Source organism: Callospermophilus lateralis, chromosome 2 (assembly GCF_048772815.1).
Source record: "Callospermophilus lateralis isolate mCalLat2 chromosome 2, mCalLat2.hap1, whole genome shotgun sequence".
Taxonomy (NCBI): Eukaryota; Metazoa; Chordata; class Mammalia; order Rodentia; family Sciuridae; genus Callospermophilus; species Callospermophilus lateralis.
Genome location: NC_135306.1, coordinates 119,299,674 through 119,323,532, shown reverse-complemented (window position 1 = coordinate 119,323,532; position 23,859 = coordinate 119,299,674). Strand labels below are relative to the sequence as shown.

The 23,859-nt window shown below is 36.4% G+C and overlaps 1 protein-coding gene across 3 annotated transcripts in view; it reads left to right on the top strand.

Annotated features, from left to right (window-relative positions):
- Positions 1–1,714: 1,714 nt before the first annotated feature.
- The window catches only part of Cul5 (cullin 5), an 83,839-nt gene continuing 61,694 nt past the window's right edge, over positions 1,715–23,859 (top strand). For 2 of the 3 annotated variants that reach the window (XM_076846448.2, XM_076846449.1), the window contains exons 1-2: positions 1,715–2,178; positions 19,527–19,636. In XM_076846448.2, coding sequence (XP_076702563.1) covers positions 2,155–2,178; positions 19,527–19,636 — 134 coding nt within the window. In that variant the 5' untranslated portion in view covers positions 1,715–2,154. Of the gene's footprint in view, positions 2,179–19,526; positions 19,637–23,859 lie in introns of those variants that run through there. The other variant, XM_076846450.2, reaches the window with a different exon arrangement.

The window sequence follows — 23,859 nt, the reverse complement described above, 5'->3', positions numbered from 1 at the left end:
GCCAGCCTGGGCAACTTAGGTCCTGTCTCATAATTTAAAAAAATTTAAAAAAAGTATTGGGAATGTATATCATTAGTAGAGTGCTGCAGGGTTCAATCCCTAGCATTGGAAAAAATGTAACATATATATATATACATACATACACACACATATATTTTTATAATGATGGATCATTGAATCCAAATTAGATGAGAAACAAAACAAAAACAGGAGGAGGTGATACATGACAAGGAAGTGATATATGACAATGGAATGGACTCATTGATGTTAAAGAGTCGTAGTGGTGTTGTTACCAGACAACTCTTTTGGCTAGACAGTGGGATGTTGGAATGGAGTTTTCAAAAGTAGTTATTAAGGTTCATTCATAAGGATCCATTCATAAGGAATGGGTGGCCTGGATGAATGAAGATTAAGATATTAGTTCTTCTCTCTACCATGTCTCAAGTGCAAAGTATATTTTTCCCTTGTAGCATTTAGTACTACAACACTATAAGTAATTTAGCTCTCTCTCCCAGTCCACAGGGGATTGCAAGGATACCAAAATCCTTGTATGCCCATGTCTTATATAAGATGGTGTAGTATTTGCATATAATATACACACATACTCCTGTATAGTTTAAATCATCTCTACATTATTATAATACATATTAATAATGTAAGTACTATGTAAATAATTGTTTTACTGTATTGTTTAGCCAATAATGATAAGGGATAAAAAAGTCAGTACACATAAAATTTTTTCCCAATTATTTTTCACCTGTGGTTGTTTGAATTCACATACACGGAACTCACGGATATGGAGGGTCAAATGTATTTGAGTAACTATGCTTAATATTTGGTTCCCTTCATAAGCTCCAAGAAGGCAGGGGTCTTCTCTGTTTTATTTAATCCTGTATTTCCAGCACCTACCACATAAAGAATTGGAGTCCTTAGGTAGCCTTACCTCTTTGTTTTGCTTTACTCCAGAGCTTATTTACTTCTTCATATTATGAGGGTGTGAACAAATACTGTTTTAAAACTTGCATAATACAATACCAGGTATCCTGTAAACTCTCGGTATAAATAATGTTCCCTTCCTTAGGCCAGTGGTTTGTAGTTTGAAGGGATAAAAATAGCGGGCTATGGTTTAGGATATTCTAGGCTAGTGTTTCTTCAAGGAATCCAATTAATACTCATCCCCTAATCTTTTTTAAAATATATTTTTAGATGTTGATGGACACAATATCTTTATTTACTTATTATGTGGGTGCTGAGGATCAAACCCAATGCCTTACACATGCTAGGCAAGTGCTCTACCACTCAGCTACAGCCCCAGCCCCAGCCCTGACCACTTAAGCTTTAATAGAGTATTTAAGTACCAGTCACTCCTGATCAGAAATGTTAATAGTTAACACGTTTGTGCATTCACTCATTCAACAGACATTTACGGGTTCCTTCTCTGAGCCAGTTATTTAAGACAGCTGTCATGATCCCTGAATGATAATGTATCTCATCTCCTCTAACCCGAAGTCCCCAGGTCTGGGGTGAGCGGCAAGCTACTACGGGCAAGGGGTGAGGGTGAGGGGAACTTCCAGTCTCGCCAGCAGAGGGCGCGCCCCCCCCTCCGGATTCAGTAGGCTTCTAGGCTCCCATGCTCGCTCCCGAGCGCGCCCCCGCCCTCCGGATTCAGTAGGCTTCTAGGCTCCCATGCTCGCTCCCGAGCGCGCCCCCGTCCGCCGCATCACGTGATGCGGCCACGGAACCTGAGCTGCAGGGCCTAAGCTGAGTTAAATTCGTTGCCGGTGGCCGCTGTGGGTGCAACCACAAAGGCTAATCCGAAGGAGTGGGGGAGTCCGTTAGAGTCGATGCTTCCTTCTCGAAGTCAGGTCGGCTCCTGTTACCGTCTCACCATTCGTTGCTCCTGTCTCTCTGAGCTTTTGCATGAGCTCTTTCGTGTGGGGAAGCTCCAGTGACCATGTAGGGGAAAAAAGCGAGGAAGCTCCGGTGCCTAGGACGAGGTCAACGCTGCCGGCACGCCGCCCGAGCGCCCTGAACACCCCGGGTACGGGCCACTGGGCCCGTGGGCCCTGGTGGGAACTCCGGCCTCCTGTTGTGGCCTGGCCCGGAGCGCCACGAATTCTCGCCTCGTCTCGCGAGAGTCTAAGTTGAAGGAACATGGCGACGTCTAATCTGTTAAAGGTAAGACCCTTACTCCAGCTTGCTTTTTACTCCATAGCCTCCGGGTTCAGCTCTTCGAGAACGGCTTGGTTCAAGTTCAGTGGCGAAATGCGGCAGTGCTCCGGGGTTGTCTGCTGGAAGGGAAGCCGCGGTGGCTGCGCCGAGGACCGGGACGCCGTTCTCTGGCCTTGGGGTCGAGAGGCTTTGGTGGTCCCTCCCCTCTCTCTGGCTGACGGGTGTGAGAAGCCCTGCCGAGGGCTGGCGGGGAGCAGTGTTTTCTAGGGACCAGCTCTGGCTGGGAACGAGAGATGAATAGTCGCTGTGCCCCGACCATTGGGCCATTATTCCTCTTAGGTTCTGTTTATTCTGAAGCAAGAGTCTAGGACGCATAAAAGGGAAATCCAAGAAAATTCTGCCTGTTTCAATGACTCTACCACAGCTCCTCAATTTCTGTTCTCATACTGTCTGCACGCAATGCGAGTCAGACAGCAGTGCCTCCCACTCCATCCTCCTTCTCCCTTTTCTGCATGCTACACCTTCCTTCCTATTCTCTCATTCTTTGACTTCCTATCCCCTTTCTTTTCCTTAAGAGGCTGTTCCCCAACCTTCACCTCATTAGAGGACACTTCCAAATGACAGTGAATAAGTGCTGATATTATATCCATCGTTTTAGGAAAGTTCTTATCAAATAAAACATTTCAAGTTTTTTATCGCAAAAGAGATATAGGCCCAGAGGGACAGATTCTCCATTATAAGTTTAAAAGTTTGGAGGAGAATGAGGAAGACATGAACTATTCTGCTCTTTAGTATCTTTTGCCTTAACAGTACTGTCTGAAATGGGAGTAGTGATTACCTCTCTCTCAGAGCCATCATTATCCCCTCAGGAAGGGTGAATGGTTATTAAAAATAATAGAATAGAAAATATATTAAAGCGCAAAGTGCATTCTATTATCATGTATAACTAATTAAAACAAATAAGAAAATTTATTAAAGTGTACTGAAACCTCATTTTCATATCTTTTTAAGCCACTAAATTAGCTGCCTAATTGAAGAGTCTTATAAAATAATCAAATTTTACTAAGAGAAATATATCACCTTTTACAAGGGCCTAGAACTAGACTCTGAATTTCTGCCACTTAAGAGCTGTGTGACAAGTTTCTTAATTTCTTGTGCCCACGTTTCCTCATCAGTAAAATGAAATGAGCAATAACACCTATTTTGAGCAAGCACTGTAATTAAGTGAATTAATGTAAAGTTCTTGTAACTGTGCCTGGCACTTAATTAATATACAATACAGTAAATTACTAGGACTAACGTTCCTGTTTCTTTAAGAAAACTAATCCATAGGAATTAACTCATTCTACTTTTTCTTTTGTAACAATATAGGAAAGTTTTAATGTATTAGTTCAGAAAGAAAATTTAACTTTTGAAATTAGTGTATCCATGTTTTACGTGGGCAGTATTTTTTGTTAATAGAAATAGTTTTAAGAAATGATTTGGTTCCTTATTCTTTGTGAGTTTTTGACTCATTGATTACTTGGATATGAAGCAAAGTCTCCTCTCCCACCCTCTAAATTCTCTATCTGAAAATAGCAAGTTGCTACTATCTGTACAAAACCTCACAAAGGATTTTTTTGGAAGAGGTATAAACCTAAAGCTACTTCCATCAATTGCAAGTTAAGTGGTTACCTTGTAAAGATTATGAGTCTGTATCTACAACATACACCAAGAAGTGGGAACAAACAAACAAAACCTGCCAGGCATTATAGAAAATGGGCACTTATGGTTTAGAGTAAAAGGGCACTTAGGGTTAGGGTAAAAAGATCACGAGGAAATTTAGGAGCATCTTACTTTCAAAATAGCCCTTACCCTCTCTTTTCCTTCTCATGTGTAAACCTGAGTTTCTTAAATAAATCTCTGCTAGTGCCTTTTTTTTTTTTTAAGTGCTTTAACTTAAACAATGTTTAAATAACTTTCATAAATAAAAGGAAGGCGATAATGCATTGAAAATGAGTGACTCCATTATATTAGTAAACTTAAAGACAGATGCCAAAAAATACTTTGGAAAAATTTCAATAAAATTATTTTATGAAATGTTAACTATGGGAAAAGGCAGCATTTCTAAATGAATATTATATAGCATGTGATTTTAAATATGTATAACTTATGTTATATAGTGGCTTTACAAATAGACATTTGGTTCTGTTATCTTTTAACAAAAGTTTATGTATTCAAGTTGGTCAGAAAACTTTTTTTTTCTTCATGTTATTGGGAAGTGGGAGGATTGCCTCATGCTCCTACATTAAAAAGTAGTAATTATAGAGTGGGAAAATGGAAGTTTATCTTCTGGAAGAAATATAGTGAGAACCTATCACATCTAGAACATAATTTGTAGCATCATTTAAATGCAAGGCTGTTGGTACCTTGAATAGAGACAGGGCTGACTGCAGAGTGACCAAATTAGCCTCATTTCCTTTTTTTTTTTTTTTTTTTTTTGGCATTGGGGATTGAACCCAGGGCCTGTGCATGCAAAATCATGCACTCTACCAACTGAGCCATATCCCCAGCCTTCATTTCCTTTTTTGACAGGATTAGTTGACTGGTTTATTAGTGAGATGCTGTTGACATTGTGCAATTAGATTTCACCGTGGCACATTTGACAAATTGATCATGTCTAGTGGTCAAAATAGAGAAATGTGAGCTAAATAAGAGTTGATTATAAATTAAACAACTTTACCTGGAAAACGATGAATAATAAACAGTCATCAACCCTAAATGGAGTACTTTAGTGTTCTACTGAAAGTATACATTCTTTAGTTATTTACCAGTAACTTTGATGAAATCAAGTTTATTGAGTTTGTGGGTGACAAAAGAAGTTAAAGGAATAGCTAATGTTTTGAAAGATAATATTCAGAACTTTCTTGACGTGAAACTTGTAAGTTAGAGCCCAGTGCAATAAAAAACATCAAATTTTTTAATATTGGAAGTTGATTAAAATAATTTTATTCTTTTTAAAGCAAATGGACTGTTGCTGAATCTGAGAATTCTTTTGGGTATACAAAGATTTGTGTAGTACATTTTGACATACAATTATCAACTGCTCAGAGAGGCTTATATCTACAAAACCTTTTCCATATTGCTACTTTATCTTGTTTTTTTCTTTCGTTGTTTTATAGAACATTTATAATAATCTGATAGTTTTACCTTGTGTCTTAGATTACTTGTGTCTAATTCTAACATATAATTGTTCCTTTTCTTTTGCAGTTATCTGGGCCCTCAGTGCTCATTTTCTTCATGTCTAGTTAATTATCCTACTTCAAAAAGCAATCTTTCAAACCTCTTTTTTTTTCCTTCTGATCCTTACTTTTCTTAATTCTAGCCCATTACTTTACGTAGCTATTGGGAATGTCCTTAATTATGTTGGTCAATACCACAAATTTTTCTAGTGTTCCCTATATACTGCTGTTTTTCCATGCCACCTCCTAAATTGCTGCTTTCCTTCTGTCCTAGCTTGGTCCTAGTTTTGCCCCTTGAACTTGATGGCATGTTCTCCCAATTTTTCCCCCACTTCTATGCCAATAAGAAAAGTTTATGTATTTCTTTATATAAATATAACGTGTGTTCTGCTTCTGTCTCAAACTTTTGCTCTTTCTCTTTATTCACCGTCACAATTCTTGAAAAAGCAGCCCCCATTTGCTGCCTTTATTATTCTTCACCTTTTTCCTTAATTTCCCCCACCCAATTATGTTGAAGCTGCCAAGTCTTCAGTGTGCCAGCAACCTTATGATTGCCAAGAGATTCTTCTTTGATAATGTTCATTCTATCTTATGATTTTATTGCTCACTTCCTCTGCTTTTCTTTTGTCTTTTTTTTTCTTTCTTTCTTTTTTTTTTTTTTTTGGTGTGTGTGTGTGTGTGTGTGTGTGTGTGAGAGAGAGAGAGAGAGAGAGAGAGAGAGAGACAGACAGAGACAGTATACTCTGCTTGATCTACTGTCTCTCAAATCACTTGTGTTTTTCACTGACCTTCCTCCCTTCCCCCCAACATAATTATTTCTCAGAATTTAATCTTTAGCCCTTTCCTATCTGGGTACTTTTTTTCTGGGACAATCTTAACTCTCATGATTTCACTATTTTTATCTCTTAGAGCTGATCTGAGCTCTAGACCAAAACACAGTTCTGACCATATCACTTTCCTGCTTAGATACCATTGATGGTTCAAATTCTTTGAGCTCTTTTTCCAGTTATGTCTTCTCCTTAATTATCTGTCTCACTGCCACACTGCTACCTTGATGGTTACTTGTTGACTCACTAGCATTTTAGAGATTGTCTTTTTTCCTATAACAATACCTTTCTCCTAATTAAATGTAGAGAGACAGACTGAGGTGAGTGGTATACAATCAATTCATGAGAGGATCCAAATTTGAAAGTGAAATGTGAAGCACAATTTTTCTCAGTGAAAAATTTTATTTTTTGAGAGGAAAAAAATTGGAAATAGCAGTGATTCAAAGTGTCTACAGAATTTATTCATTATTAAATAATTTTATTAGATACCTATATGCAGGACACCAGGAAGAATACAGAGCTATACATATAGCAATATCCATGCTCTTTGGGAATTTGTCGTATACTAAAGAAGATTGAATGGTACTAATGATTTTACTATAAGGAAGAATTTCAGGTGTAGTACCACCTGCTCTGTACCTCATAGATTGAAGTAGTAATTTCTCAGGGGATGATCAAGGTAAGTTTTGTGGAGAAAGCATTGGAGCTGGATTTTGAAGAATGAGTACTCTTTCTGTAGGTGGTGATTAGAAGAAAATTTGGTAAGAATAGAGACTAGATCAGTTTGGCTGCAGTATAAACAGGACTTGTTGCATCCTGTATGGTAGGTGCTCCTTAGAATTGGAGCATAGTAGCACAGAATGTAGGTAAACAGCAGGACAGAAAAGTAAAAAGAAAGAGTCAGATAGTGAAGGGCCTTTGATGCTACATAAGTAAGTGGGTTTGAAATAAATTTCCATAGATAATGGGGAATATTTGGAAAATATGTGAGCAGAGATATTGTCAAACTTTCAACCTATTTTGTCTCTTACACACAAAATTTTACTTATTTTATGTGCACTCAAAATCTCATTTGTGGGATAGCTGTGGATGAGGAGTATTTGTACTAAAGTGCCACAGTTGTTTTTTAATTAATTCAGTATAGGTTAATTTAGAACAGAAGATTTTTAAAACTTCAGACATACTTCAGTAGGAAATGCTTGAACGTTTTAAAAAGAAGTTCATATAGTTTATTAAAAATCATATTCCATTACTACAATAAATGTTAACAAGAGTTTTAAACAGTTATGATTGTGAACATTTTTTTCTGTTCTATATTACGGTGTCCCCAGTATTAACATCTTAAATTTTCAATATTTGAACTTACTTTTTTAACTTTTGACATTAAGAACAATTGGAAAAATACCCCAAGATTTTAACAAGTATGTAACTGGCATCTCATGAAAAATTAGTATCAATTCTTAAAAGTTATATCCAGAAATCATGTAAAGTGGGTAAAATTACTAGCTAGAAAATAATCAAAATAATGCTATATTAAATTGTTAAATGCTAAGCCTGAATTTCAATAAATTTTAAAGCTAAAAAAAAAACATAATGAGTCATTAACTCTACAGGAAATAAATTTAATAATTGAACAAGAAATTGACATTTTCCTAATTCTAACTACATGATGGTGAACTAGGCAGATTCACTCCTGCCCTTGCGTAACTTACATTTTTGTGGGGAAAAGAAACAATAAACATAAGCAAATAAATATGTAGTATAAGTCATATTGTGATAAATACTTTGAAGGAAAACAGTAAAGAATAGAGAATGAAGGTGTTATTTTTGACAAAATGATCAAGGAAGACCTCTGAGGAGGTGCATGATATTTGAGGCAGGACCTTTATGAAGCATGGGAGCAACCATACATGTTTAGGAGAGGAGTTCTGTATATAGGGAACAGCAAGTGCAATTTACTGAGTCAGGATCACTTTTGGCAGGGAATATGGATGTGATACCAAGATTTGAATGAATGTTTTCAGTGAATGTGGTTAAGATACATAACTGGGGATTGAACCCAGGAGTGTTCTACCTCAGAAATACAGCCTCAACCCTTTTTTAAAAAATTTATTTTGAGATAGGGTCTTGCTGTATTGACCAGGCTGGTTTCAGACTTACCATCCTCCTGCCTCACCTTCCCAAGTAGCTGGGATTACAGGAGTGCACCATACCCAGCCATAACTAGATTATGCTTTTTAATGTGTCTAGTTGAACATAAAAGAAAGGCTAATTAACTTAGCTTGTCAATTTTTTGCTAGATTGTTAAGAATTGCTATTTTGAAATGGTCATCAAAGAGGGTCGTTGAGCCTTTGGGATGCTTTTCCTCATTTCAGTGTCCTCTCTAGAAATGTGAATGCCTATGACACAGCCTAGAGGGAAACAAATTTAGGGATATGTAAGAATGGGAATGGGAATGGGTGGACTAAATCAGTAATAAATTGTGATAATTATAAATGGGAAAACCTTTTGTGCTTTGTGAAAACAAATGTTTACTCAGTTTTGATAAGCTAGAGGTGATGTATGTTAATTAAAGCTACTAAAAGGAAGTGACACTTAAACTTTGAGCGATCAGTCATTTATCAGTGGATTTAAAGAGGGAGATTTTAGAATACTAGAAAGTATCAAGAACACTAATCATGCCTGTGATCACGAAGTGACCTGGGAGACTGAGTCAGGAGTATCATAAGTTTGAGGGCAACGTCAGCAGTGTAGCAAGACCCAGTCTTAGCATAAAGAATAAAGAGAGCTGGGGATGTAGCTCAGTGTAAAGTGCCCCCCGGGTTCAATTCCTAGTACCCCATCCCACCAAAAAAAAAAATCCCACCAATTATCAATCTAGCTTAGAAGTGTGGAAAAATAGTCAGGTTTTTCTTATTAGATATTTTGCTTTAAGGCTCTGATGAACCTAGTTAGTGTCACTAAAAGCCATCTGGCTCTTGCCTTTGGTATAGTAGGTAGAATAAATAGGTGCCAGATATGCTCTGCAAACACAGCAGGGCACAACTCGGGTTAAAACATAGATGAACAGTACATACAAATAATGTCAAGGGTAATTGATCTGTGTAACTGGGGTTTGTTCATTCCATAAATGTCTGAATAACTACTTGGCAGGATGTTATGCTGAGTGTCTGATACAGTAATGAATATGACAGACAGGGTCCTTAGTCTTTGGAGGGAAAATGCTAACACTACAGAAATAATACACTGCTTAGTTTTTGCCAGTAATGACGGCTATGATGAAAACACTATATTAAGAGTGTTCAGGGCTGGGGTTGTGGCTCAGTGGTAGAGCGCTCGCCTAGCATGTGTGAGGCCCTGGGTTCGAGCCTCAGCACCATATAGAATAAATAAATAAAATAAAATTATTGTGTCAACTACAATACAAGAGAGAGAGAGAGAGAGAGAGAGCGTGTGTGTGTGTGTGTGTGTGTTTTCAGAAGAGGGGGCTACTATTTTACTTGTTTACAAGTGGCAGAAAATAATTTTTGTTTTTTCCTCAAATTCTGCTTTTTAACTCTGTTCTGTTGGTTTTCCTTTCTTGCTGATTGATGGCATTTCAGTGAGATTTTATAGCTGTCTGGTCTTTTTAAAAAGTCCTTTTGGGAGCTGGGGTTGTGGCTCAGTGGCAGAGTGCTTACCTAGCATGTGTGAGGCACTGGGTTCAATACTCAGCACCACATAAAAATAAAGATATTATGTCCATTTATAACTAAAAGCGTTTTTAAAAATTAAAAAAGAAAAAAAGTTCTCTTGGGCCAGGGGGTGTAGCTTGGTGATAAAAAACACTTGCCTCGTATGCTTGAGATTCTGGGTTCAATGCCCAGTATTGCAGAAACACAAAAATAAAATAGTGACATTGAACATTTACAAACAAAAGAGAACAAACCACCTTAGTTCTATTAATCTGAATTAAAATTTCAGTCTCATAGCCAATCAAAATGTTTCTTTTACCAGCTCAAAACGTTGGCTCTGGATGTATAGAGAGAAACACAGGGTGGATACTTAGGTTGGTTTGGGAAGACCTCTCTGAGGTGACATTGGAACTGAAACCTGAATGATCTGCATTCTAAGGCAAAGGTCTTGAAATGCACTAATGAGTTTAGCGTATGTGAAGGTATTTTAAAAGGCTAGTGTGGCTAGAAAATACTAAGAATTGCCAGCATTCAAATATATACTGAGTTTTGTGGTTCTTTTTTTAGATGGGGATTGGCAAATGTGATTTAAAATCATGTAACTGAGAACATTAGTGGGAACCTGCACATTCAAATAGCCAACTAACTTTATAATATACATGAAAGATCTAAAACCTGCAACTTGAATTTGTTTTGGGAGTTATTAGAATGCCATCCTGGATATAATCCATAATAAATACCTTCATGACTCCCTGAAAGAAACAAAAAACAGATTTAAAAAAAAACCACTAAACTTGTATTGTGTTCAGTATATTCTGGGCAAGAGCATAGTGAAAAAAACAAATTGCTTTCAGTTGTGTGGATGCTGTGAGGTGTTTTTTGTTTGTTTTGTTTTGGTTTTGATCTTCCCTTCAACTTGTCCTTCCACCCTAACTTTTCTTGTACTTTTGTTAACATTGACGAAGATATAGCAAGAAATATATAACAGTGGGCTGGCATTGCAGCTCAGGGAACAGTGCTTGCCTAGCATGTGTGAGGCACTGGGTTTGATTCTCAGCATCACATATAAATAAGTAAAATAAAGGTTCGTCAACAGCTAAAGAATATTAAAAAGAAAAAGAAATATATAACAATAATTACATTCTTTGTGTTCTTTTAAATACAATATGACATCATAAAATATTGTAGTAATATTGATCTTATAATTCAGAGGGGCATGTTTTGTCTTATGTGTTATTTAAGGATTTCTGGATATTTCAGGGAAAACCAGTATGTAAAAATTTGAATTATTTTGTTGTAAAGTAAGTGCTTATAAAAGCACTTTTGAATTTCAATGGGATATATGAAGATTTTTAAAGTGATAATATTCTAAAAGAACTATTTGGTATCTTTAATTTCTGGCCTATAATACCTTCGCCCACCTTGAACACATTTTTAAAAAATTAAACTATCATATTCTTCTGCAATCTACTTTCTAATGTATGGTTGCTTTTCTTTGAAACACTATCATGGCTACAGGCTAAGAGTCTAGGACTGTACTGGCAATCAGTTTTATAACTGATTTCTTCCATTAGAGACTTTTCAGATAAAGCTGAATGTATTTTGTTTGGGTCTGGGCAACCAAGTTATATTAAGAGATCTTCATTTCTTTATATTTATTAAGTCAGGGAAGGGGAACTTAACCTTTTTTATTAAATATTGTTTTCATCCTATTTCTCCTAATTACTTGTGGAAAACTTTATGTGGATATTTTTTCCTCAGCCTTGAGAGGAAGTCATTAAGTAAAAAGTAACTTAGTAATAAATAAACTTATTTAAAACAAAAGCAGGAGAATACAGAGAAAAAGAAATGAAGATCAGAGTTACAACCTGAGTATCTGCTTAAACTATGACAGGTCCCAAACTGCATTCATCACCTTTCCTAAACCATCCAATTCCATGTATTCTTTCCCTGGCATTTCTTGTTTGGTCAGTGATTTTGCTACTTGTTCATTTGAGTAAGAAATCTGAGAGCCATTTTATATAATTTAAGAGGAAGGAAAAGCCCATGTTTAGGATAACCCATCACCACCATAGAAAAAGTGAGGAAAAAATGTTGTATGTGGGGTTGTCTTTTATATAATTTTCTTAAAACTTTTGGGCTTTTGGCCTATTATTTTAAGTTTAGTATCATTTGTACTGTGAATTATATTGAGTGGAGGGAGGAAGTATTGTCATTTGAAAGCCTCAGCCTTAATATGTTGAGTCATTTTCAAAGTTCTTTCTCTCGTTCACAATTAATAGGAAATTATATTATTGTAGAAGTAGTAGTTATAGTTGGAGGACTAATGTAATATTGATAGCCAACCCTTAGACACTTCTCTGAAGATTTCACATATAAAATTCTTCTAACAGTCCTTTCAGGTAGATACTTTATTAAATCCATTTTAAGTAGATGTAATTGAAGTACAGAGTTTAAGTAATTTGCTTTAAGTTTACACAGCTGGCAAGTAGGTAAGACATAGTTCTATTATTATAAAGTTGCTTTGTGAATATCTTATATCTGCATCTTCCTATTTCAGTGCCTTAAGTTTATTGTTTCATCATGTATTGCTCTTGTGAACTATCTCTTGCTCTTTTGTTCAACTCCCTTTCAGTTTTTTATTTAGTGAATTTATAGGTGACTTCTCTATGAGTTAAATATAATCACATTAATAGCCACTGGCTATCCCTCTCCCAATTTAAAGAAATATCTTATTTAATGCATTAAAATCTGTCATTGTTGCTCATTTTGCTTAGATTGATTGACTGCTTTCTTACTTTCTGGCACAAAAAGAGTGTTCCAGAATCATCTCTGTCCCAACCTTGGAATTAGCATTTGCTCTGAGGAGTCCTTTTTGTGAGTGTGATATCCTAAAACCCAGGTATGTTTTCACAGTATGCTCATTGCTATTGTAGTGTTGCTCCTTCCAGGCCCTCAGTGGCTGAGCTAGGACACAGATGGTGAAGCACGTATGCATATATATACACAAGCACACCCTATACTTATTTTTTTGTCTCTGTTATAAAAAAAAAATTGTTAGTTTACCCCAATCCCTCCAATTCCATTCCAACACCACAAGGTTTATTCTATCATCCTTTTCCACATATATAACTTCTTTCACAGCTAGAAATTAGACTGAATTAAATATTCAAGAAGGAAGGGTGGAAGTTGAGAGGCTAATATAACATTCTTAACATTTATAGATGTCAAGTTAACTATAAATTCCTAAAGCTCATAATTCTTTTATGGTTGAAAAAATAGATTTACTTATTAAATAAACACTAAAAACTCAGGAATTAGTGAATAATATTAGCATGACAGTTTTAAAAGTTAATTTTATTAAAGTATGGTCTACATACAGAAATGCACACAAATCCTAAGTGTGGCATTAGATACATTTTAATAAAGTAAAAACAACCACATAATCAGCATCCTGATCTAGAAATATTAACAATATTCTGAAAAACTGCTCTTGCACTCTTCCAATTTCTAACTTGCAAACTGCTTAAGATAATCACATCTGACTTCTAATCCCAGTAGATAAGTTTATCTCTTCATGAACATAGTGTGCATTCTGACTTCCTTGTTCTACATTGTGAGATTCATCTTTATGCTAATTTTTATTGCTATGTAGTATTCCATTGTTGTGAGTCTTCCACAGTTTATCAGTTTTACCATTGACGGACATTTAGGTTGTTTCCATTTTTTTTTTTACTACTGAGAATGAAGATATCATCAACTTTAAGTGTCTTTTGGTTAGAATCCAATATTTGGTATTACCATTCTTTTCTATTTTAGCTTTTAGGTGGTAAATAGTGATATTTCGTTGTGGTTTTAATGTGTATTCCCCTGATAATTAATGATGATGGGTACCTTTTATTATGTTTATTGACCATTTATATATCATTTGTGAAGGTCTGTTTAAGTTTTTATCCACTTTTAAAATGAAGTTGTCTTTTTTTTTTTTTAAGAAGTTCTATACATCTTCTGGATAAAGCCTTTCTTGGATATACATAATAGAAATATCTTCTACTCTGGGTTGCCTTTTATTTCAGTGGTATCTTGTAATGAACTAAAGTTCTTAATTTTCTCCCCCAGTACTGAGTATCAAGAACAGAGGCACTTTAACACTAAGCTACATCTCCTGCCCTTTTTTATTTTTATTTATTTATTTCTTAAACTTTTGAGATGAGTTTTTGATAAGCCTGGCCTCTAACTTGTGATTCTCCTACCTCAGCCTCCTGAGTTGCTGGGTTAACAGACATGTTGCCACCACACTTGGCCCTTATCTTTAATATAGTCAATTCATCAGATTTTTTTTTTCTCTTTATGTAGTGCTTGGTTTCAGGGTGATACAGATGGTCCCGAATCTACTTGTGTTGATATTTGACTGAACTTTTCAAAACAAAATAAAAATGAAAAGTTTTTCAAGAATTTTTTCTGGAGCCCTTCAACAGTCCATGGACCACTGTTTTAAAAAACACTATACTAGAATGTGAGTTCCTTGAGGACCTTTCATTTGTGTCTCAATGCACAATAGACACTTAACTCTGTCCAGTGAATAAATAAATGTAGTAAACAAATGACAAGGAATCCTCCCAAAATAAGTATAAAGTTTTTCATCAGTACTATTTTTGGGTTTTCCTTAAAATTGGTTGGGTTTCAAAAAATACAAGCATTATTGGAATTTTTGGGAGGGGCAGGGGGAGGGTGGGTACTGGGGATAGAACCTAGGGCCTTGTGTAGAATTTGCTTTAATTTTTTTTTTTTCTTTAAAATCAACTGAGGGGCTGGGGTTATAGCTTAGTGATAGAACACTGGATTCGATTCTCAGCGCCACATATTTAAAAAAAAAATTCTATCAACAGCTAAAAAAAGAAAAAAAAAAACCCTAAAAATTTAAATGGAACATAGTATGAATTTTTTTTTACTGGAAAGAAGTATTTAACTTTAGAAAATAAAGTCCTCCCCCTCATCTCCCTCCACCCATATAACTTGGGAAGAGGTGGAGGACTATGTTTTAAAAAGAAATATCTTTTATGCAGTGATGCTTCCATCTTATTGGTTCTAGATAATTACCACTAAATTTTTATAATCAGTTTTTTGGTTTTGGTTTTTTGTGGTTTACAGGCCTGATGCAATTAAACCAAGGACTGGTTCTGGCACATAGGTTAGAAGTCCCTCTACTTTTATCCAGGAAAGAATTGGGGAATACTTAAGAACATGGCTTTAATAGAGCTAAACTGCTTAAATTTGAATTCCCGCTCTGCCATTCATTGCTTTTAGTTTTGTGCAAATAATCTAACTTAATTTCAGATTACGGTGTACGGTTTTTTCATCTATATAGCAGGAATAATGGTATCACTTACCACACAGGGTAGTTGTAAAGATTAAGTGAATTAGTAACTTGTATTTAGAATAGTATACTAGCTGACATATAATTGTGAAGTAAAATGATCAGAGTGATGGAATGATTTTCACATCTCTATTGAAGATTATTGGAAAGTTAAATATCAAAGACTTGAGGGGCCCCCTTTACAGATCCCTTTCCTTGTTTTTCCCCTGCTATTTCTGCAGCACAAATTCCCATCACCTCACTACTCCTAACCCTGTCTTTTCCGCATCATAAAATCACCAAGGCTCTGTTTGAGTTTCCATTCCTATTCTGAGGCCTGGAAGTTCTCTAGGCAGTTTGTTTGGGAATTCGTGGGGCTTGTCTCTTGTTTTTCCCTTCTCAGGAAGTACTGTCCTGGACTGCCTTTTGGCTTTCTAGTTGTTTAGGTGGAAGGGGAAATCTGGCCTGTTATCCCATCATAGTTGAAGTGTATTTCTCATTATCTTAATGTCCTTTTCCAACTCCTTATCCAGTATTAATTCTCTTTTTCAATCATTATAATCACTCCCTTCAATATGCTTTTGGCAAATGTGGAAGTTCTTGGTAAAAAAGCTAGTGTGTGAGATGATCCCAGATTTATTAACAATTCGAACGCCTTCCCACTTGCTATTCGGAGTAGCAGTGAAAGAAAGCAGAAGAGATTTTGTAGCAAGTTAATAGAGAGGAAGCTGCCTTCAATCAGTGGAAACATTACTAACTCAGGGTTCATGATTTGAAGATTCCTTTGCTTTTTCGGCGGGGTGGGTACTGGGGATTGAACCTAGGGCACTTAATCACTGAGCCACATCATTGGCCCTTTTTTTGTGTTTTATTTAGAGACAGGGTCTCGCTGAGTTGCTTAGGACCTCACTAAGTGCTGAGGCTGGTTTTGAACTTGCAGTCCTCCTGCTTCAGCTTCCTGAATTACTAGGATTATGGGCATGTGCCACCATACCTGACTTTCAATGCTTATTGATAAGGCATTTCCTTTTGTAGATAGGAGGTTTGGTATCCTATTGCTTAGTTATGATTTAATAATTTACTCTTAATTTAATAGAGAATAGGTCAAAAATTGCTTGCATCATTTTTGGAATCTGTTTTAATAGAAAGCATTCAGTTATTAAATTCTTCCTTTACTTGAATGTTAGGAGAAAATGGTTTTGTAGTTGATCTTGTATATTTCATGAGACGGAACAAAAAATATTTTCTTGCCAAATCTATTGGATTTCAGATCATAACCAGTATTTAATTTCTTTCAAGTACCTGCTATTCTAGTCCTCTGCACCATTTTGATTTTGAATTGCAGGATTTATACTATGTTTAATTTTTTTCTTTACTAGAGCTTTATAGTTATACATAATAGTTAGGTTCATCACAGCAAACTCATACATGCATGGAAATTGATACTACTATGTTTAATTTTATAAATTGCCAAAAGTGCTTATGGAAATAGACTTAGTTGAAATTAGAAAGTATTCTCTTATTAGGAGGATATTATGATTTACCCTGCCAAAGTCAAGGAAAAACAATTTTTTGGACAGTACTGGGGATTAAATTCTTAAAACTTATATGCTCTTTTCGTGATTCTTTCATATATGTTTATTTTCACACTCTTTTTCAAGAGGGAAAAGTAAATGAAGAAGTGAAGTTAACAGGAAAATAACAATAGTAGAAAAAGTAACGTGAAGCTAAACATAAGATTAGTAACATATTATCACAGGCTCACAAATCTGACCGAATTTCTCATTATGAGAGGAGCAAAGTTACCTATGTAATTAACTTAAGTTCTTAAGATAAAAGCAAACCAGTTACTGAAGGAAGAAGAACAACTAATTCTGGTACTAAGTTTTGAGTGAATATCTTCTATCAGCCCTTATACAGAATACTGTGTGTTGGATATGTTAGAAGCATTCACTTGGGGCAAGACAGGAGGAGGAGCTGTGTGAATATAAGAAGCATCACTTGTTTTCACTCTTGTAAGATTTTAGTAGTTTTTAACCTTTTGGGATCATAGACTTTCAAACATATTTATGTAGTTTGATCTTACTCAAGATATTCTGATCCAGTAGGTGTGTGGTAGGCTTTAGGAGTCTATATGTAGACTCACCACCCCAGGTGATATTGATGTGGGTTATTGTCAGACCATGTTTTGAGAAACTGTTTCAGGATTATAATTTCAGGGAACTTGCAGTCAGGACATCAAGCTCAGATTAAGAATTTGATTTACTCTTAATTTAATAGAGAATAGGTCAAAAATTGCTTTATCATTTTTGGAATCTGTTTTAATAGAAAGCATTCAGTTATTAAATTCTTCCTTTACTTGAATATTAGGAGAAAGTGGTTTTGTAGTTGATCTTGTATATTTCATGAGATGGAAGAAAAAATGTTTTCTGGGGGGGTATAACTCAGTGATAGAGCACTTACCTAGCATGTAAATGGCCCTGTTGGGTTCAATCACCAGCACCTGTAAGTGGGGAAAAAAAAGAACCTGTGATTAGTAAGCAATGTCCTCAACATTTGTATAAAAAAAACATTATGAATTCCATAAGGTGTTTTGTGCTGGTATATTAGAAAATTAATGACTTTTGTTAATATATTAGCCAAAACAAGTCACATGGGCAGATACATTTAACTTGAAAAGGAACAGAACTAGTGATTAATACACATGAAGTCTTTCTCCCTTTCTTTTTGGTAATGTAATGAATTAATGGGCTCTTTTCCTCCTAATGTTGAACCATTTTCACAGTCCTGGGATAAACTATGTACGATTATGAGGAATCATTGTTCTGGTATACCACTTGTTTGGTTTGGTTGTATTTGGGCTTTGTTTATGTTATTTATTTATTTTGTTTTTTGATACTGGGAATTTAACCCAGGGACATTTTACCACTGAACCACATCCCTAGCCCTTTTTATTTTGAGACAGGGTTTCTCTGAATTGCTTAGGGTCTTGCCAAGTTGTTGAAGCTGACCTTAAACTTGTGATCTCAGCCCCCTGAGCCACTGGAATGACAAGTGTGTGCCATCACACCTGGCTGCTAGTATTTGTTTAGATCTTTGCATCTGTGTTCTGTAGTAAAATTAGCTTAGAGTTTTATTTCTTTTGTTCTCCATTTAGTGTCAAGGTTTTGTTGGCATTATAAAATGGATGAGTACCTTTCCATATTTTCATCCCCAATTTTGAGAGCTTATGTAGATTTCCAACATACAGGTAACCCTCTCCACAGTTCCACATCTGTGGATTCAACCAACCATGGGTTGAAAATATTCAGGAAAATATTGTACAGACCTTTAAACATGTATACACTTTTTTCTTGTTATTTCCCAATAATACAGTACAACAACTATTTACATAGCATTGACATTAGGTAATATAAGTAATCAAGAGATGATTTAAAGTATATGTAGGTAATATGCAAGCAGTATATCATTGTATGTAAGGGACTTGAGCCTCTGAAGCTTTGGTATCCATGTGAAGTCCTGGAAGCAGTCACTGTGGATACCAGGGAGCAACTGTTCTTTTTATGAAGCTCGGGGCAGCCCTTACTGCTGATCCTGAGTAGAAAAGCTCCTAGAATTTACTGAAAGCTGTTGTAATCTTAGTTACTATTCATTATAGGGAAAGGATTCAGATTAAGATCTGCCAAAGGAAGAGGAGAACAGGACAGTCTAGGAGGGATTCAAACATGGAACTTCTGATGTCCTCTTCCTGTGTAGTCAGCACACATTTTTCTTCTGGCATCAGAATGTGACAGTATGCTAATCAACCTATCAACCTCTCCTCCTCATCCCCTCTGTGCAGTGCTGAAAATTGAATCCAGAGTCTCATGTATGATAGACAAATGGTCTACCATTAAGCTGTACCCCACCCCAGTTTTTCTCTTAAAATTTCAGCCTCCATCTTTTTCTCTCTCTCTTATCTGTCCAACCCCTCCTTCAGCCCCCCTCTTCCACCCACTCCTAAATGTCTGTGATGCTGGGGATTGAATCCAGGGCTTCATGTATGCTAGGCTGAAGTTCTACCATTAAGCTATATCCCCATCTCCAGTTTTTCTCTTTTATGGTTTTCTTCCTATGACTTCTTGATATAAGCCTAGAGGGATTCCATTATGGAAAGCTGGCTCTTTTAAATTTGAGCTTTGCATTTCTCTAGGTAGCCCTTAAAAGACAAAAGCTACAAGACACTTTTGATATAATTGCATTTAAATTAAAGTACTTTTTTTTTTTTTTTTAAAGAATAAAGGTTCTCTTCAGTTTGAAGACAAGTGGGATTTCATGCGTCCGATTGTTTTGAAGCTTTTACGCCAAGAATCTGTTACAAAACAACAGTGGTTTGATCTGTTTTCGTAAGTAATTTATTAATTCTGTTGCTACCATAAAGCTAATTTTGATGTCTTTCTGTACCCAAATGGAATGTGTTATTCAGGATGGTCTGTTTACCTGTTTAAAGTTATTACTAGTTTTGTTGGGGGTCCCCAAGACTTTCCTTAGGTTCATTAAGGACTCACAGGATGGAACATAAAGTCATACTCATGGCTATGACTTACTATAGTAAAAGGATACAAATGAAAATTGCCAAAGGGAAAGGGCACATACAGTGAAGTTGGGGGAGGGGAGGAAGGCAACAAGCACAAGTTTCTAAGAGACCTCTCCCAGGGGAGTTACACAGGGCACAGTAAATTTCCCCAGCAACAAGATTAACAACTTGTGATATGTTGTCTACCAGAGAAACTTGATAGAGACTCAGTGTCCAGGGTTTTTATAGGAACTGATTACATAGTATGTGCCTGGCACGTACCAAAATTCTAGACTACCTGAAAGACAGCAGGTGTTCAGTGTAAACCAAATTGTTTATATAAATAGTTTAGGTACAGTGGGCCACTATTCTCAGGAAAGTGTAGGAAATTGTTGACTACTTACGTTCTCCAATGCCAACCAAAGGATAACCTTACAAGCAGGCATTTCTAAGGAATTCAGTGTGGGCTTTGCTGTGTTAACTCTTGTCCTTTGAGTAAAATGTCTTTATAGCAAAATTATTGTTAGTAGGCCTCCAGGCAGCAGGATAAGACCAATATGTAGTATTGATCTCAATTATACCTTTTGCCAGGAGAGCTGGGGATGTGGCTCAGCGGTAGAATTCTTGCCTTGCGTGTGTGAGGTCCTGGTTTTGACCCCTAGTACTGACACACACACACACACACACACACACACACACGTATATATTTTCCCCCTACCTTTTAGAGGGCCCACAGTTCTGTATCTGTAGATTCAACCAACTATGGATCGAAAATGTACTTTTTAAATTATACCAACTTTAATCATGCACAGACTTTTTTCTTGTCATTTCCTAAACAATACAGTATAACAACTATTTACATAGTTATTATGAGTAATCTAGAGATTATTTAAAGTTTTTTTTCTGCAGTATTGGGGGACAAACCCAAGGCTTCATGCATGCTATGCAAGTGCTCTACTGATCTACATCCCCAGATCCCTTATTTAAAGTGTATCTAGCCAGCACTATGGCTTATGCCTATAATCCCAGCAGCTCCAGAGGCTGAGACAGGAGGATCCTGAGTTCAGAGCCAACTTCAGCAACATAGAGGCACTAAGCAAGTCAGTGAGATCCTGTTTCTAAATAAAATACAAATAGGCTGGTGATGTGGCTCAGTGGTTGAGTGCCCCTGAGTTCAATCCCTGGTACCAAAAATAAATAAAGTATATCTAGGTAATACACAAATACTGTGTCATCCAGTGTATGACACTGGATTTAGCAAGCCAAAACAAATTCCATTAGCCATAAAGTTTACCTTAGAAAACCAAGTGATTTTCCTCCTTCAGTTTCTGTATGAACCATGTTTGTTTTGTTTGTGTGTGTGTGTTTTAAACAGTCTTGCTAAGTTGCTTAGGCTGGCCTTGAACTTGTGATCCTTCTGCTTTAGCCTCCTGAGTAGCTGGGATTATAGACTTGTGCCACCACATCCAGTGAATCTTAAAAAAAAAAAAAAAAAAAAAAAAAAGATGGTCTGAGGCATCAATTTAGGCAAAGAGATAGTAAGTTGAAGCAAACCTGAAAGTTTTCCAGGATTGTATCAAGGTGATGATGGCCAGAGCACACACACAAATGTAATCTTAGAGGACAAATGTGATATTCTTGGAAACAAGTTTTCAATTGTTAGTGTTCCCTAAGTAAGACATACCTTAGTCAGGTAGTCCAGATTAACAAGGCCCCACTGTTGCCTCCTATTGTGGGACCTTTCACCTTAGGGTTCCAAGGCCAGTAGTACAATATGTTTAATTCAGTTCAGGTGTTGGTTTCTGATGACTTGCCTGATGTCAGTTTTTGCTTATCTGTCACAGTAGTTCATTTGCCTCACTAGTGTGAACAACATCTGGAGGTGTTTTACATGGAAGTACAGAAACTGGGGCTTGAGGGGCTGAGGTTGTGGTTCAGTGGTAGAGCACTTGCCTCACACATGTGAGGCACTGGGTTCGATCCTCAGCACTGCATAAAAATAAATGAATAAAATAAAGGTGTTGTATCCATCTACAACTAAAAAATATTTAAAAAGAAAGAAAGTAAAGGAAGAAACTGGGGCTTTAAAAATTTTTCAAGATGGGCTTATGTTACCTCCTACACTATTTTCCTTGTTCATTCATCTATTAAACAGCCTAGAAAAGATATTTCTTTCTGTGGGCAGCTGTATTTAATAGCTAAAACAGCCTTAATAATGTATGTTTACCAGGAGGGGTGAGGAGAAGGGAAGAGAAATAGCGTTAAGTTATTAATCTGTTGCAAGCTGTAGCTAATCTGGAAAGCTAAACACAAGTCAGTAGCAGTGTGATCTCAAGACTGGGTCAGGAGTCCAATCTGTAATGAGTGGGTAAAGGATTAACATTTTGTGGTTTGCCTTATCTCAGTTTGTAACATTTAGCAGGAACCACAGTGAGGAGTGCAGTTGTTAGTCTCTATATTAGTATTTAGAGCCAATTAGCCACTATATTTTTGGATGGTCTTGTCAAAGAATAAGTCCTTCTCTCTGGACATCTGTAAGCGATTGAGACAGTCCAATTAGAATCCATGATGTTTTCATAGGTTATGGATCCACAAAAGAGTGTTATGTATTTATTTATAGTACTTGGGATTAAACCCAGGGTACTCTACCCACTTAGCTACATCCCCAATCCTTTCAATTTTTTGAGACAGAGTCTCACTAAGTTGTTGAGGCTGGCCTTGAACTGGCCTTGATCTCCCTCAGTCTCCCAAATTGCTGGGATTACAGGTGTGCCACCACCATGTCCAGCAGAAGAGCACCTTTTAAATATTAAACATCTTCAAGGCACAGTCATGTTTATGGAGCATATTCCTGCTTCCAGTTTAGCACAGCTTGTGTTGAGATTGAAATAGCCCAAGCTCAGAATCGGGTTTCAGCCTAGAGTTGGATTCAGGCAATTAAGATATGTGAGTTCAGGACTTCAGAAAAGCCTTTGGCTTTTCTTTGACAATGGCAAAGCTAAGATGTTGCAGCCTTCACAAACATGTTCTAAGTCCAGATGACAAGCAAGCATATCCTAAGCCTATTATATCTTGTCTAGTCTTGGAGTCCCAATTGATCCACTCAAATATATGCACTAAGCTTGAAAAATCATCAGCCTCTAATCAGTCAGACATCTGATTTCACAAGAGCTTAGTAGTAATGCAAAACTGCTTTTTAAAACTACCAAACTGAAAAAGCAAAACAAAAACTCTCCCAAATTGTAATTCCATCTTGCAATTTCCTTTGTTTCTTTGTTTGTATCCCTTTTTCTAGAGACCCCCAATAGATTAAAAAATCATTGTTGATATCATCTACAATAAATTTTATATAGAAATTTATTCTCTTTCTAGTGCTCAGAGTTTTAAAATACCAGTTTCTTCACTAGCAGGGAAAAAAAAATTATAGACTACTTTTTTTCGTAACTTTTCCTGATTGAGGTGATCCATCTAATATGTATGTATATATGTATTTTTGTGATGTTGGGGATTGGATTCAGGGTCTTAGGTATGCTAGGCAAGCTCTACCACTTCTGTGAAATGACAAACATAGTACATCAGTTTTTATCATATCTAGGTATAATAGCAATAAAATACAAAGCCATCTTTCACCATCTCCCCGCTTTTTTCCTCATTACACATTTAATTAAACCCCTAGTTGTACATCAGCATTCATAGGATTAATATTATAGTTGCTGGGAGATCCTGACTAAAATGCATGGAATAAAAAGAGACTAGGCTATGTAAAGCTTTGCACCAGCCCCAGGCTCTGATTTAACTATTATTTGCTCATACTTAGAGGGGAAAAAAAAAAAAACCATAAATGTTTAACATTTTGAGTTCATCCAGAATTCACTTTTGGGAGCTTTGGGGACCCCCTCCCCTTTAAGAACAAAACCTAGACACAATTGAGAGGGTCAATTCCCCTGGAGTTAGATCTGTCCTTTTGAAATTTCATAGATAACTTTTACCTCTTACAACAGCTAGAAGCTCAGCTGCTATTTCAAATCATGGTTGATTTCATAGCCACTCAGC